General features: G+C 32.9%; 3 protein-coding genes across 5 annotated transcripts; 2 read left to right on the forward strand and 1 right to left on the reverse strand.

The window, feature by feature from the left end:
* The first annotated feature begins 1,609 nt into the window (after nt 1-1,609).
* On the forward strand, nt 1,610-4,031 carry LOC110657878 (SPX domain-containing protein 1). Its single transcript, XM_021815297.2, has 3 exons — nt 1,610-2,113; nt 2,883-3,009; nt 3,437-4,031. Exons 1-3 carry the CDS (start codon nt 1,817-1,819, stop codon nt 3,874-3,876), a joined length of 864 nt encoding a protein of 287 aa, XP_021670989.2. The 5' UTR covers nt 1,610-1,816; the 3' UTR covers nt 3,877-4,031.
* Nucleotides 4,032-5,580: 1,549 nt separating this feature from the next.
* On the reverse strand, nt 5,581-6,882 carry LOC110657877 (protein BUNDLE SHEATH DEFECTIVE 2, chloroplastic). 2 transcript variants are annotated; one of them, XM_021815295.2, is made up of 5 exons: nt 6,686-6,882; nt 6,487-6,584; nt 6,329-6,392; nt 5,918-6,014; nt 5,581-5,823 (listed from the first exon to the last, which is right to left on the reverse strand). In XM_021815295.2, the coding sequence occupies exons 1-5, from the start codon at nt 6,741-6,743 to the stop codon at nt 5,745-5,747; spliced, it is 396 nt and encodes a 131-aa protein (XP_021670987.2). In that variant the 5' UTR covers nt 6,744-6,882; the 3' UTR covers nt 5,581-5,744. The 2 variants fall into 2 exon arrangements, with proteins under 2 accessions (XP_021670987.2, XP_021670986.2); XM_021815294.2 differs by having other exon boundaries at nt 6,466-6,584.
* A 111-nt stretch (nt 6,883-6,993) lies between these two features.
* On the forward strand, nt 6,994-14,005 carry LOC110657875 (DEAD-box ATP-dependent RNA helicase 15). 2 transcript variants are annotated; one of them, XM_021815292.2, is made up of 12 exons: nt 6,995-7,145; nt 7,369-7,484; nt 7,901-8,001; nt 8,503-8,675; nt 8,786-9,017; nt 9,157-9,275; nt 9,826-9,882; nt 9,961-10,145; nt 12,365-12,509; nt 12,605-12,688; nt 12,771-12,834; nt 13,623-14,005. In XM_021815292.2, exons 2-12 carry the CDS (start codon nt 7,372-7,374, stop codon nt 13,631-13,633), a joined length of 1,284 nt encoding a protein of 427 aa, XP_021670984.1. In that variant the 5' UTR covers nt 6,995-7,145; nt 7,369-7,371; the 3' UTR covers nt 13,634-14,005. The 2 variants fall into 2 exon arrangements, with proteins under 2 accessions (XP_057985615.1, XP_021670984.1); XM_058129632.1 differs by lacking the exon at nt 13,623-14,005 and having other exon boundaries at nt 6,994-7,145; nt 12,771-13,594.
* Nucleotides 14,006-16,638: the final 2,633 nt, after the last annotated feature.

A 16,638-nucleotide genomic window follows, 5' to 3' on the forward strand; every position in this document is an offset into this window, starting at 1 on the left:
CATGATGCATTAGCTTTAGATAGTTATAGAAATTATGGTTAAAATCGGTATTTTACTATCTAAGTCGAACGCTTACTCCTGTTCACCTTATTTTTCCAGGATACAGGAGATTTCTTGTTGAGTTCTAACCTGACTCTCTCATTCGCAGGCAATCTATTAATATCTATTATACTTGTATAATTTTACTAAATTCTAGACTCTGCATGTGTTAGGAGTATTTTAATTAATTTGGAACTGTAATATAATATTATGTTGAATTTGTAAGAACATTAAATGCATGTATATGTGCGTGTGATTGGATTTGATGAGAGAGCTGAACTCCCATTTGATTTTATGACATAATGAGTATGTGGAGGGTGAGTTGAGCTCCCCAATTTGTTATATATTGTATTTACAGGTCGGGTAAGTCAAAAACTCCCTGTTGTATGGTTCATGTTATGACCGTACTCTGTCTAGTTGAATTATTGAAATTAGGCTTAAAATGGGCTTTAAGATTGAGTTAAGGAATAGTTAGGTTTAATACGGGCCTCGGAGGCTTTAGGCTGATTCAGGTCCTAGTGCCGGTCCGGCTCATAAATTGGATCGTGATAATTAATTAACATTATAATCAAATAACAAAAATATTTTTTTAGAAAATATTTAAAAAAAAAATATTTTTCATGTACAATTATTTTCTGCAAACCAACTGTCTAAGATTAATCAAATAATTAATTTTAATTGTAGAGTTTAAGGTATATTAATTATTAATTCAAGCATCCAAGGATTGTTTTATGGATTTTTAATCATCAAGTCTTATCAACCGCTTTATTTTATTTTATTTTTTCTAATCAATTCAATTGGTGGGACATGTAAAATTTCAAACCATGTTCTTTTTAGAATGAAATTCTTAAACATGGTAGATTAAATAAATGATATTTTTTTACTTTTAATTATTAACAAATTAATTGATAATAACTCCACCACTATGCCCAATTAAACTTTATTTATATTATGATAGTGCTTTAAAATTAATCTAATGTATTTTAATATTTTTCCTTTAATACTTATAATGTTGATTGACCCAACAGTAAATAAATTATAATACTTTGAAAAGTCAATTTATTAATAATTATTTATTTTAAAAAATATTTTTTTTACTTTAAAATTCAATGAGAAACGAATCATAACATTATATTCGAATAAGAGTAAGGAGGATAAATAAAAATAAAAAGAGAAATAATTTACATATCAATGTTTGAAAATAACAATAGAGAATAAGAGTAATTAAAAATAAATTTAAAAAAAAATTAAAGGTAAATTTTACTCTCCAACTAAATACTTATTTAATATTTTTTTTAAAATTAATTTTGTTAAAAATAATTTTAAAGAAATTATTTTATTATTTTAATAATTAAAATTTATTAAATTTAATATTAAATTATTTTTATTTTTAACTCTATGAGATAGTTTGTCTCATTTTGACTCTATTTCTTCGCACGAACATTAATATGATATTAAATATTATTTTTACTTAATAATATAATAAAAAATAATTATTATCTAATGATTCGTCCCATAATATTAAATCGAGAACATTAGCCGTATAGTCCAAAAAAGTGGGAGATTAACCCGACGAAAGAGATATATTCCATCCCACGAATATTCTCCACTATTTTCTTTGTATTTCTCTTTTCTTAATATTCTATCGCCATTTCTCTCGTTAACATCGCCGTTCGCAGAAGATATTGTATTATTATTATTATTATTTGTTGAAGAAATTCAGTAGGCGGAATAATATAAGAGTTGATATGCGCCGGTGGTGATCAGGTGTATAGATATGAAGTTCTGGAAGAGCCTGAGCATATTGATAGAGGACACCTTACCGGAATGGAGAGACAAGTTTTTATCCTATAAAGATTTGAAGAAACAACTCAAGCTGATTTATCCCAAGGATGGAGATAAGCCACAGAATAAACGGCCCAGATTAGAGGCTATGGCACCGACCGATAGGGAGGAGAGTGGCGGTGAGGTGACGAAGGAGGTGATTGATTTCGTTAGGCTGTTGGAGGACGAGATGGAGAAGTTTAATTCCTTTATTTTTGAAAAAGAAGAGGACTTTGTTATCAAATGGAAGGTATTTATTTCTTCATTTTTGTTGGATTTTTTTTATTTATTTCTATAATTTTGATTGATTTTCGTTGTTTTGAATATGTTAAGTTAGAATATAAGAAATTTAAATTTTTTGGATATTATGTGAGGATTTTGTATGTTTTGTAGAAAAATAATGCACAAAATTTTATATTAGAAGATGGCAAAATTTGTATGTGGCCAGTGAGTTTGTAATATTGTGTAAAAGTTTCCAATTTGAAAGGGGGAAAGGGAATTTTTTTTTTTCTTGTCTTCTATAGATTTGCAAAATAATTGGAAATCTGTGAGATGCTAATGGTTGTAGCTGATATTAGGCTCAATTTGATAAGGGTGGAAGGAATTAATTCTTTCACAATTTCATCTGGGTCTAAATGGCCTATACATCAATTGATTGACACAGTAGTTGAAGAAACAGATATTCTTCTCTCCAGCGAAGACATGTCTGCTAGACTTCTGCATTTTTTGTTACTAAACTGTTCCATATACATAAAACTCAATCTATGTGAAGCTTGCTTTTGGAGATTTTCATTGTCATAGTCTGATGTATTTCCCATCACTTGATTTGTGTGGTTGGCGTCCGTGTTTCTCTGGATGGGTTTAAATTGGTTCTTGTTGATTTTTTTTTTCCTTCATTTTCTGTAGTATGCAATATCCTGCTGTTGGATGTACAGCCATTCTTGGTGAGAATGGAAATTGGGATTCATGAACACATATTCAATTGAAATTTCTTTTTGTGATTGTGGTTTGGAATGCAGGAGCTGCAAGATAGAGTAAAAAAGGCCAAGGATTCAAATGAAGAACGGATGGAAGTGGGGAGGGAGATAGTGAATTTCCATGGAGAGATGGTTTTGTTGGAGAATTACAGTGCTCTTAACTACACAGGTGAGTTGAAAAAAAATGTGGCTTAAATATTTAGTTTTCCACTTCTACCATGCATGGAATTCCTGGAGTTTCCACAATGCACCAAATATGACATATTGACATCATTGTACCCCTATTCACAGCTAATTTTTAGGCGATTTGATAATGTGATGCTAAATATTTCCCGTATTCCTAAGAATTAATTGCCAGAATGATTGTGATATTTTGATGATGACCTTATTATTGCCAATACAAAATGCTAAAACCAAAGCAGCTGTTCTGATTAAATATTGCACAATTTTGCACAATTGAAGAAGCAAAAAATAAAAGAAGTTTTCACCAAATGGATTAGTTCAAGATTTAAGCTGTTGATTTGCTCGACTTGGAGATGTTTTCATTCATGAGTTTGTAGTTGAATTTGTTTCTAAACTTGATGTTCTTTGCGCAGGACTTGTGAAGATATTAAAAAAATATGACAAGCGAAGTGGTGCTTTGGTTCGCTTGCCTTTCATCCAAAAGGTTATGCAGCAGCCATTCTTCACTACTCATGTGCTTAACAAGCTTGTGAAGGAGTGTGAGACCATACTTGATAGTCTTTTCTCTAGAAAAGAACCGTCAATATCACCTGATGCAACTGTCGTAGGAGGTTGTGACTCCGAAACTTCATCAGAAAGCAAGGATATGCCACTTGAAGTACCAAGAGAGCTTGCTGAGATTGAGAATATGGAGAACATGTTCATGAAGCTAACTTTATCAGCATTGCGTGTCCTTAAGGAGGTTCGGAGTGGAAGCTCAACTGTGAACTTGTTTTCATTGCCCCCTTTGCAAAGTAATGCCTTGGAAGAGGATTGGAAGAAAGTTCCTATCTTAGAACAAGCTGCCAAATAGAGTTCTATTTTTAGAGTCTTACCCCCTTTTTTTGTACAAGTTTTTAAATATTGGAAGGATACTCTGACCTTCTTCCGCTTCTTTTTCTCCCTTTTCTTTTTTGGGATTGGGTGTGTGTGGTTGGTGTTGTTGATATGGTACTTGTATTTTTATTATCGTCTATTTAACAAGTTTTTTTTTTTCTTTTTATGTATTTTAGATGTCCTACCAGCCACCAACCATGGATTTCAACCATTCAAATTATCCCTTTAACCTAAAAAAAGGCCTAAAAAACATAATGAAGCACATAAAAAAAAAAAAAACTCTGCTAGTATTGTGCTAAAGCTAATGTTGAATTTGCCAATCAAAGGAAGTCTGATTAGTTATTTTACATGTAGAAAGTAGTGCAATCTATGGTTTGAGTCTTTTTTATTTATCTCTTTTGAAATTGTTAACTTTTTAGAATAAAAGCTTAGTTGAGTTGAGTAATTAAGTATTGTGCTTCTATTGACAAAAAATTAAAATTTGAATTTTAGCACTTACAAAGCTACTTGACTAGCATGTTAGTGCGGATATATTAATATTATTTTTTTTTATATTTATATAAATAAAATTATGTCAATATTGGAAATAATATATCATTTTAATTTTTATACGGTGAGATTTTAATTACTTTTCAGTTATATTATTTAAGCTTTAAATTTTGAAATAAGATGGCAATATGTCAATCAGAAGTATAAATAAGAAAGATAAAAAAATAATATTAAATATTATTTAACTATTACTTTTTTTTATCAATATAAAGTCTGTTAAAATTAATGAATAAATTGATAAAAATTAAAATAATTAGGTAAAATTAATAATAAAGCAAAAAATTTAAATTATTTTTGTCAAGTAATGAATTTAATTATTTTAATTGAATTTATTGTTAAAATTGAAATGAATATGAAAATTTGGGGATCAAATGAATTAAATTATAAATTTTAAATAATTTTTATTTACATTCGAGTGAATATACTCAACCAATAAAAAATTATTATTTTGGTTAAAATTATGATAAGTCTACTTAAAAATACATGTAGATGATTTTCTATTAGTAGTGTGTTTATACACCCTACAATAAAACCCATGCATGTACAATGATTTAATTGTGAAGTGGTGGATTACACGTAGATCGCACCATAATCAATGATTATAATTAAATCGTTATACGTAGAACGATTGTAACAAATAAAAATTCCTAGCATAGGCAAGAAATTTGCATAAATTTTGGCTAAAAATAATAATGAAGACATAACTTTGAATTTTTTTTTTTTATATAATTTGACAACAAAATATGTTAAAATTGATTTAAAATAGTTGTCAATAAGTTCATCTTTAAAATAGGTCATTTTCTGTTAAATTAAAAAAAAAATCATATGATAGCATTAGCATATTCTTTCTCAATAAAATTATATTATATTATATTTTTTATCATGAAATCATGTCCTATCAAAATTATATTTTTGACATACAAGATCTGTCTGCAGCTGAATTGATTGTGTTTCCAGCAGCAGTGGCTCATGTGGCTGGCCTAGACTTCTTGAATGAAAGGGGAGCATTGTATGCAGAGTTTTTGGCTAAGCTTGGGGTGAAAGAGATGGAGCTATTGGAGGCTGAAAGAGAATCTCACATGTTCCATGTGTTTCACCCTGAATCTGAGGCAACTCGCTTGCTCCAAAAACAGATAAGCAAGTTTATGAACATCCATTAGCATCTAAAATGGCTGCCAACTACAAACTATGTGCAGGAAGAATATCACAGAAATCTAATGAAGTTATAGTATTGATGGTATCTGGTAACCATATGAGAAATGTAGTGAAATTTGACAAGACTTCAAATAATCATTTCTACTCATCAACAGTGCTCATAAAACCACCGATAAAGCCAGCTCCATTGCAATTCCCACATAGCATTTCCTTCTTTCCTCTGCAAGATAACCCATAAATGAAGACATGATTTATGGGTGTCATACCAGCAAAACATTGACCAAGTACAAGAGGATAAAAGAAGTTCTCATTACCCACAAAGCCAACAGGAGTCGCCAGCTTTAAATTGTCCATTAAAGAGATCAACAGAGTTCACTCCTCTACCTTTACACTGTGAGCATAGAACTACACCTGGTAATTGACAGCAAAAGAAAAGAAAAAACCTATCTTTCATCCGTTGTTTCACAATTGTAACAGAAGAATATGCCAGAAGTTCTCATTAATATTTAACATTGGTTTTACTCATGAAGGCATCAACAAACAAACTTTTAATTCAACCCAACAAGAAGAATAAGAAGAAACAGGATTACAAACAAAAGTTAACGGCCATAGAATAATGCCATGGGAGGTGGACAACAAGAACAGAATGCTTTGAATTATCAAGAAAATTGAAGAATATCTTCAAACAAGCAGCAAAATTTAACTCTAGTTATTGGCTTAATTACCATTTCCATCACAGTCACCACAGATAACGCTTTTTGGTTTTGGGTTTTGATTTCTTGGTGCAGCCTATTATCAAGCATGAACAATTAGAAATAAAAATACGGTAACCAATCAACATAAAAAAATAGACATGGCTCACAACAAGGGAGTCAAATCTGACTCTAGTTTTCACATAGTAACGTCTAGCAGTAGAAGGAGCGTGGAGCAAGTCATGTATCCCAAGAATCTCCTGCTTGACAGAACTGGTTCCATATATCCCTAAGCATCAAGAATCCACGATTGTTTAGCAGTAAACATAAAAGGAAAGAAAAAAAGTGTGCTTGATGAACTTTCTGTTTGTGAAGTTAAAAGAGAGATACCTGAATCTTGCGTGGCTCCAAATGGAGGTAGCAGGCCCAAGCATGAAGCCACAGCCATTGACAGAATTCTCGACAACAATTCAACTTTGTTCAGTGGTTAGCTTTGCAAAATTGCAATGGATGGCAACCATGGAAGTTCATTACGATTAGATTGTAACTGGGCTTTGCACAATTGTTGTAGGCCTCAGAAGCTTCACTCATGAGTACAACTAAACCTTAAGCCCGTACCCATAACAAAGAGAAGGGGCATTTAGGGCAACGCGGTAGAAATATCGGTGGATTATATATTTGTTTTCAGCTGCGCAGCCTCTTCTCTATCTTTAGTCGAGGTCATTGCTGGGGTCTCCTTACACTCAAAATCTTTTCCCAATTTCTTTTAGCTCGCTAACCATTTTCCTTTGCAGACTTTCCAAACCCTAATCCTAAAACCCAAATCCACCTTTTTTTCAGAGCCTAGCAGGTATACTTATTCCTCCAATCCCAATTTCTCCTTCCTTTTTAAATTTTTTAATAAAACCCTGATCAATTTGTTTTCAAAACTCTAATTGTTTTCCCCCATCAATTGATTTTTGTTCCTAATTTATTTCAAAAGATCTAAATCAATCCTTGTTGTATTCAATAGTAACCCTGGATCAGTTTATATATCTGCACCACTAATTCGAGATCTGTTTGTTTGTTTATAGAACATGGGTGAAACAAGGGACAACGATGCTTACGAGGAGGAGCTTCTCGATTACGAGGAAGAAGAAGAGAAAGTCCCTGACTCTGTTACCAAAGTCAATGGCGAATCCGCCAAGAAGTAAGCGGTCTTTTTGGAACTAATATCTTGGTTTCTATATATATATATATATATATATATATATATATATATATATTCATTCGCTTGTTGTGTTGGGTTTGCTTTATATATATTGAAATTCTGGGGACCTCTACCTTAGGAAATTAAGAAAATGGGCTATGACAATTGAATCCTTACCATTTCTATGGTGGGGGATGAATCTGCTGGATTCATTTGGCTTTTGAAGATGAAAGTAGACATTCATGGTTTTCAGATGGAGTAGCTGATTTCTTAAGTGGTTATATTCACTTTGTTTGCTTCCACATGCTTCTTAAGTGGTTATGATGCATTTATTTATACACATGGATAGTTAAATTATGGGAGTTTCAGCTGATTTTTAGTTTGTTCTTGAAGATATATCTACCTTTTATTTGCAGGGGCTATGTAGGAATACACAGTTCCGGATTCAGAGACTTTCTTCTGAAGCCAGAGCTTCTACGTGCCATTGTGGACTCGGGATTTGAGCATCCTTCTGAAGGCAAACCATTGACCCTCTTTTCTCTTTTTATATTGTTGAAAAAACGTGCATCATTTTGTGCACGGATACTGTCATATCTTGTATGGTTTTACATTTTTTTTTCCTGAAACACATATGGGCTATGGCATTTGGGTTGGGTGGCATGCTTAGCTTGTGAGCTATTTCATGTTATGTTCGAGACCTATAATATTCTGGATTCCTGTGATTGCATGCCTCAATGAAAATATTTTGATTTGATGGTCTTGTGGACATAATTTTGCTTGAAAATGCATGCTTGATATCATTTCTTGGTTATTACTGTTAGCTAATCATTCATTTTTTAACCCCTTCTGTACTCATGAATCGGATTGTCCTTTTACTTTCCAGGTAATATACCACTATCACACTCTTGATTTTGGAGCTGTATTCTGGTTTGGTAAACCTTTCAATTAAAGGATCAGGGAGGTTTTATTTTACTTACCAAGGGTTCCTTGGATACAATTTTGTTTGGTTCTTCATCAGTTCAACATGAGTGTATCCCTCAAGCCATCTTGGGCATGGATGTTATCTGCCAAGCTAAATCTGGGATGGGGAAGACTGCTGTATTTGTTCTGTCTACTCTCCAGCAAATTGAGCCTACATCTGGCCAAGTTATTGCCCTTGTTTTGTGTCATACTAGGGAATTGGCTTACCAGGTATCATCTAGTTCTATAAACTCTCTTGCTGATGCATTATTTTAGTTTTTGCTCTATTTTATATAATTTATTGGATGATCTGTCCCCTGATTTCCCGCCGTTTTTGATAGATATGTCATGAGTTTGAGAGGTTCAGTACGTACTTGCCTGATATCAAGGTTGCTGTCTTTTATGGTGGTGTCCATATCAAAACTCACAAGGATTTATTGAAAAATGAATGCCCACATGTTGTCGTTGGGACACCTGGAAGAATACTGGCACTGGCGAGAGATAAGGAACTTTCATTGAAGAATGTGAGGCATTTTATTCTCGATGAATGTGACAAGATGCTTGAATCACTTGGTAATTGTTTTCTCTCCCTTCTTTTCTTTTCTCATTGCAATGCTCCAGCCTGTGTTCCTAATCTCCTAAATGTTCTGTTGGCTTGTTTGTATTGTTGAGATGTCTACATTTCTCATCATAATTGTTATGTGTTCTGCAGACATGAGGAGGGATGTGCAGGAGATCTTCAAGATGACTCCTCATGATAAGCAAGTTATGATGTTTTCTGCAACACTCAGCAAAGAAATCCGCCCAGTTTGCAAGAAATTTATGCAAGATGTAATGTCCTAAGGCCAGTTCTACTTCAATTTAGAAGTCTATCTTTTTATTAATGCCAGATTTCTGCAAGAGTCCTGTAGATGTTAGGATCCAGTTGTCTGTCAAAAGTGGTTTTATCCTCCTGCCATTTTAAGAATAAAAATGCAGTTTGATTGGTGAGGAAAAAATTAAGAAATTGAACGCCAAGTGAAGGCATCAAGATTTTGAGTTGATGAATATTTCATCTTTTTCTTTTATTTTTTGAAGTCTTTCATTTTTAGGCTTTGGGTATTTTGTGGGTTTGGAGTTGGGTAATTGGGTATGGTAGAGAAGGGGAGTGTGACAGTGAGAAGAATGGAAGGAGTTCTGGGTTTGGGGCTGTAATAAAGATAAGAGAGGTGTTAAGCGGCAGTGGCACTTTTTGTCGTAACAAATGTATCTGCAAGGAGACGATTCAGATGGACCAGAATCTTGATTCAAGGGCTGTGAATCCATCATTCATTTCCTTCTGGATTGCATTAGCTTGAGGAAGGCTGCTAATATGATTTACTGTGACATTTGTTCCTTTCAGCCTATGGAAATTTACGTCGATGATGAAGCCAAGTTGACCCTTCATGGTCTTGTACAGGTGCATGTTTAGATGTTGGTGCTTTTGTAACTATAATGATTTGGTTTTCTCTACTTACCTTAATGTTTGAAATGGCAGCACTACATCAAATTGACTGAGCTGGAGAAAAACCGGAAGCTGAATGATCTCCTTGATGCGCTGGACTTCAATCAAGTTGTTATTTTTGTCAAAAGTGTGAACAGAGCAGCCGAGCTTAACAAGTTACTTGTGGAGTGCAATTTTCCCTCAATTTGCATCCATTCTGGCATGTCCCAAGAAGAAAGGTTTGTATGTTTTAGATTTGCTTCAACTGATTTTATGAAGTACTATGATTTTTGTTACTAAAATTCTGCTGTCTGCAGTGCTATATGTGGTCATTTGTTTTCTTGTTTCTTATACCTTCTTTATCGTGGTCTATTTATATTGGGGATGATGATCGTTTCAAATGATATCATCAATATCTGGTTGCGTTGGTCTAGATTGTTTCTTCATGGTATTGTTTCTAGAATTCCATTTTAGTAAACTCTAATCTGGTAATTAATTGCTATAAATTGCATGCAGTCTTATCTATATGTTTGTTATGGTAGTGCAAATGGAATGTTAACAGCAATTGAAATCCCTGTTACTATATTTTGGGTAGGGGTGAGCAATAAACAGTTTTAACCGAAAAAAAGAACTGATTTGGATCGGTTTTTTGGTTTATATGGTTTGGTTTATGCTTTTTATAATTTTTGGTTTTTGGATTGGTTATTTTAGTCAAAAACTGACCGATTAAATGTACTTGGGACTGTTTTTTTTTTAATCCCTTAGGCCTATTTTGTCCTCAGCCCAATAACCCTTGTAACATCCGTTAGTCATTGACCATAACCTTTAGCCCAGAGAATGTATCTTCTTCTTCCCTGTTCCCATCAAGTTCTTAAGTTCCCTCTCTTCTTCTTCTTATTTTTTATTCATCTTGCCTTCCCTCCCCTTCTCTTCTCCTTGGTTCTGTTTCTCCCTCTGGACCATTGCTGGCCGCTGCATGTACTCATTCTGTTCCTCAGCTGCAAACCTTGGTTCTCAAGTGTACTCAATTGTCGATATAGGATTTTGTTCCTCAACAAGAAAATCTCAGTTCCATGCCTCTCACCCACAGACCTTGGTTCAGTTTCTTTGTAAGTAACCCTTAGGTTTAATTTTCATTAGGGCTGATCTTTTTTGTAATTGGGTTAATCTTTAATTTATTTGTAATTGTTGAATGATTTGTGAGCATTTGGCCTTTGTTGAGTGTGAGTTTGAGATTGCTTTTTCTTTTTTTCCTTTGATGAGATGGAGAGAAAGGGAAGGGGAAGATGGAAGGTGAGGGTCTGTAATCTTTGTTGTGGATTAGGGAGAGTAGACAAAGAAAAGGCTTTGTTTGCCCTGTTTGTGCACTGCAAACTGATGAACTGAACCGAAGTGATTTGGTTCCTCTATCAATTTGGTTTGGCTGGTTTTAATTTTGGGAGAATTCAGTAGTTCGATTTTTCAAAATCGGTTCAGTTCCAAACCAAACCAACTGGTTGCTCAGCTGTAGTTTCGGGTATTCCTTGTTTTAGTAGCTCCTTGAGTTTTACAATTACAAGCAAGAAAATTTTGTCACAATCACATCATTTTTATGACCCATTTATTTCGCATGGATGTGATGTGAATGCTATAAGTCTAGGCCATGTGAACGACAATGAAAAGCAATGCCATATTTCATGTGGTACTTCTAAATGTTCATAAACAAGCATAAGACATTAAAATCAAATAGTTTCCTTAATGGTTAGTTTTTTGAGTTGGTGTTGGTTAATCCTATCTTTTACAAGTTGCATTATCAGAGTCAGATATGCTACGTTACTTGCTGGTTAGCTTTGATGAAGATTTGTTTCATTTATCCTTCCCTTTTCATTTCTGAATTTTTTAAGATGCAGTTCCCTTCTCCAGCTTGTGGAAGTGCTATGCTGGTTTATTGTTGTTTCTTGGAGTTGGGCGGATTTAAGTTAGTTTGGATTATATTTGCCAATTTGATTTACTGATTTGGATTCTTTCATATGCAATCCCCTACCTATTGTATTAAGTGATTGGTTTAGAGGTAATAACTAGAGGATTTGTTGTTAAGTGAGGGCTTGCACTTGTTTTTATTGTGGTTGGACCTATCCAAGCTATTAATTTGCCTCATTTGTTCTTTTTGCATTCATTGGATTTAATTGGCAAATGATTTGCTTGTCTATAAACTTTGGTTTACTATCTGCTTGAAATACTCTTTGCTTTTCTGAACTTCTTTTAATTGCAGTTACCATAGTTGTATTTTGTTTGAGGTTATGTTTTTAATAGGAAGCTTTTTATAAACTAACTAAGAATGCATCTTTGTTGTTTTCCTCGGTCTTGTTATAGACCATAACTCTTATCTTTTCCAAAAGTGGAAATTTTTACAAAGTTATTTTGTTAAGTAGAGGCAGTTGAGTATTATATATCATGCTGAATGTTTCAATGTTTGTAGGTTGACACGCTACAAGGGATTCAAGGAGGGGCATAAAAGGATTCTCGTGGCCACAGATTTGGTTGGTCGGGGAATTGATATTGAACGTGTAAACATTGTTATCAACTATGACATGCCAGACTCTGCTGACACTTATCTACATAGAGTAAGTTCAATAAGATTTTTTAGTATGTCCGATTGCTTTCTTTCTTTCCATTTCTCTATGATCTGACTGTTGTCTTCAATTTATTGAGTTGACAGGTTGGTAGAGCTGGTAGGTTTGGCACTAAAGGGCTCGCAATTACATTTGTATCATCTGCTTCAGACTCTGATGTTCTCAATCAGGTCTCAAACTTATGTTCTTTGACCTGACTTGCATTACCAAGTTGCCTAGTTTCAGTTTTAAACAATTTTTGGTTGATTGCAGGTTCAGGAGAGGTTTGAGGTGGACATAAAGGAGCTTCCTGAGCAGATTGATACGTCTACATACAGTAAGTTATTTTGAAAATCCGTTTTAACCAAGAGTCTTTCCTTCTTTCTGGCACAATAAGTAGTTGAAGTATTAAACTTCAGAAGTTCACAACTTTTCTATTCCTCCATACAACTTAAAATTTTTATGCTAGTGAAAAACCAATAGCAGAAACCCTTGCCTTTGTTTTGAGGCGGTGTTAACTTGAGACTCTTACCCTGTTTGGTTACTAGGATAAAGGGAACAGAAAGGCCATCATTTCCATTATTGGTTTTCTTGATTCCTTGCTTCCTAGACCTGGCGACCAGTCTGATGCAATTGTGGGCCAAATGCGCCTTTTGAAAAAAAAAAAAGTTGGATTTGATCAAAACTGGACCAGACCCAGGACCGGAATGTGGTCCTTTCTTGGTTCCTATGAACCTTGAACTGGAATTGCTTGTTTTGGCCCTGCCCAGTGGCCACTCCTACTTGCCCCCGTATACAGCATTTTCATTTCTGATTTACCAATCCCTTCTCTTTATACCGGTTGTCAATATGGATAATCTGATTCTTGACCTACCATTCCAGATAACTGAACGGTTTCTTATGATTAATTGTATCTGTGTTGCAAACTGCCTTCATTTTTTACTTGTGCATGTATTTCAACCTTTTTTTTCTCCGATGAGGAGAGATAAATTTTTTTGTTCCTTTTTCTAGGGGTGTTTCTTTCATCGGAATGCTTTGATGGAAGGGCTCATCTTTTCAGCTTCTTTTCTCTCTTTCTTTTTTTTTTTGGGCATTGATGTGGTGTTCTAATGGATTGTTTTGCAGTGCCTTCTTAGAGGAGGTTCACTTTGCGACATGAATTTAATGTTTGAGGCCGAAACAATGTGTTGTGGTGCAGAGGATTTGATTGTATCATGTTCTTCGACCTTGTGTGTAGTACTTATATTGGACCATAGAAGGCAGATTTCTCTACTCGATGGATTTCAGTGGTTTTGAGTTATTGTAGAATGAGAACTCTTGAGGCCGTGCACATGGGGAATAGGGGGTAGACTTTACTAGAGTTTCTCATGAACTGCTAGCCTTGATTTACGTTTATAACTAATTCATATTTGCAGGTTATGTGGCCAAATAGCTGAGTTGTGCGTTAGTCAACGGAATTTGGAAATATATATATTTTTAATGTCTAATCACTTGGTACTGTTGATTCTGCTTTGTGATTTCCTTTTTATTTGCTTCTATTTATGTGTGTTTTATTTAATGATGGAAGAACTTATCAAGCAAATCCAGAAAATGGGTTTGAAGAAATTTTTCTTTGGCATTATGGCAGAATGATCATTAGTCTGCCAAATTTGTGTACTTGTCATATTGAGGATCTATTGGGCATGGTAGTTTCTTGATCTTGTGGTAGGGGGTTTGTGGCCTTGTGGGATCTGTGCCGACATCTAAAAGTCGCTAATTTATGTAGTAAGCGTCGCTGTGTAAAGTTATGATGATTAAAATTGTAAATTGTGAGAGTTTTGTGATGTAAGCCTTTAATAAACACGATAATGTGATGTGCAGCGTATGTGAGGGCAGTGCTAAGACTTGCCTTGCTCTGGTGCCTCCTGTCTGCTTTCCTTGATTGTGCTTTCGTTGGCAACCCTCATAAAATGCTTAACATCTGTTAGATATTAATTATAAAGACTTTTTAACAGTTATTTTAACTTATTTAATGTGTTTTATCCATGGGGAGGTTTGAACTTTAATTCTATAAGTTAGTGTTTTTGGGTATTTATTTCTACGGGGCCATCTGTTTGTATCTTTAATGGATGATAGGGCTTGTTTTTCAAAGGAATGATGGAGAAGAAAAAGTAAATAAAATTTGCAAGTAAGATTTCTACTACAAAGCAAATATTGGAGAGAATAATTGACGAGTATGAGAGAATGTAAATGGAATTGATAGGCAAGCATGTTCAAGCTTTCTAATGTGGTGGATTGTGGTGCCACCGGTGATGGCCTAAGTAGTGCAAAATAATGCACTACATCTATTCATAAAATTTTCGCAAATGTAAGGTTATGTATTTCTTTAAAAGAAATCAATGGAGAGAAAAGAATTCAATTGAAATATTACATAATTATTTGTTTTAAAAAGATTTTTTTTAAATTAAAAAAATTAATTCTTTCATTCTAAATAGCTTCCTTTGTTGTAAGGAAAAAAAAATTAATTATGTTTAATTTTTATTTTTTTTAATAAAATGATTTTTTTTTAAGATTAAAAGAATTTTATTTTTTTATTGTAAATGACTTTTTTTGAAATAAATTACTTGTAAGAAAAGAATACTCACATAATTATGTTTGATTTTTATTTATTATAATAAAATAATTTTTTTTTAAGATAAAAAGAATTAAATTCTTTTATTACAAACATAAGAATCATAAAAGAAAATTAATTTAATTAAATTCTTATAAAATTTTAATTTAGAAACAAGAAAAATGTGATAGACATGAAAAATTTTTATTTTAAGGGTACTTTCTTTTAAAATATAATATGACATAGGTTTATCAACATTATCAATGTTGTTGTGTGTGCATGGACCAGCAGTTCATGGGATCAAGTTTAACAGTTGGACATGCATGTTATGGAACTACTAAAGTGCAAATATCTGAATGAAAAGTTGGATTTTACTATGTTATTTGAAATTCTAATGATTTTTTTTAAAAAAAAAAAGAAAAGAAAAATGGCTCTACAATTCATAAATGAAATTACATCCATATTAATTTAGTACAAAATCAACCACGCTAAGGGTAGGATTCATAAAGAAAAATCAACCAATCTACCCTTAACGTGGTTGATTTGGATGCCACTGGGGATGGCCAAACCGATGATTCCAGTGTAATTAACATATAGATTTCTTTTTCAAGATATTTAATTCTAGCTAAATTAACCAGAAAATGAGCTCATCATAATGTTCATGTTCTTATGATATATATCCTGTATTAATTTCCCACTGATTACTGAGAGGACTTTTTTGCTTGTATTTTAGGCTTTTCTAAAAGCATGGCAAGCTTTATATGCAGCTGGGGGTACTCCAACCCCTCAGTGTTCCGATTCAGGTAAAAGATAGATATCCTAATGCATTTTTGTATGCAATTGTGCTTCATTGCCTGTCATCCTAATGGGCAACTATTGAAAACTTTGAATTAAATAATTATCACTAAATATGTAATAATTATTAATCGATATCCTTTAAGATTTGTGTGAGTATGAAAAATGTAATATTTCTTAATACTTATCAGATATATGGTCAACTTAACTATACACCTCTTTTATTCATAAGTTATAAGCAAAACAGAAGTTAAGATACATTAAAACAATACACTTATAAAGGAAATATATAGATTTTTCAATTTTATATATTTAATTTTTTTAATTTTATAGTGAATAATTTTTTTTTAATAAATGATGGATAGTAAATAGTAGAATATTATAATTTAAGCTAATTTTAAAGAATCTTATTTTACAAATTATAAAGGAAATATAATTAATCCAAAAATGAAGTGAACACATAAAAAAATAGCAGAATCTGTAATTTCCATATTAGTAAAGATTAAAATTTATTTTCTTTTATTTAAAAAAAATTATTTTCTTTAATTTAAGTAATTTTTTATCCAAACATGTAATATCATATAAGTGGTTGAAGTGAGAAGGGTTTTTTTGCATAATAAAAATATAAATTTTATGAATTGTGAGCATAGGGTGGAGAAAGAGATGAAAAGATTCTTTTATAGAGATAACTTAGTAAGCCAACATTCAACTCAAATACTTTCAGTTCATGGCACTTTGGCCCCTACATTATAAGGA

The sequence above is a fragment of the Hevea brasiliensis genome, chromosome 11 (genome assembly GCF_030052815.1).
Source record: "Hevea brasiliensis isolate MT/VB/25A 57/8 chromosome 11, ASM3005281v1, whole genome shotgun sequence".
NCBI lineage: Eukaryota > Viridiplantae > Streptophyta > Magnoliopsida > Malpighiales > Euphorbiaceae > Hevea > Hevea brasiliensis.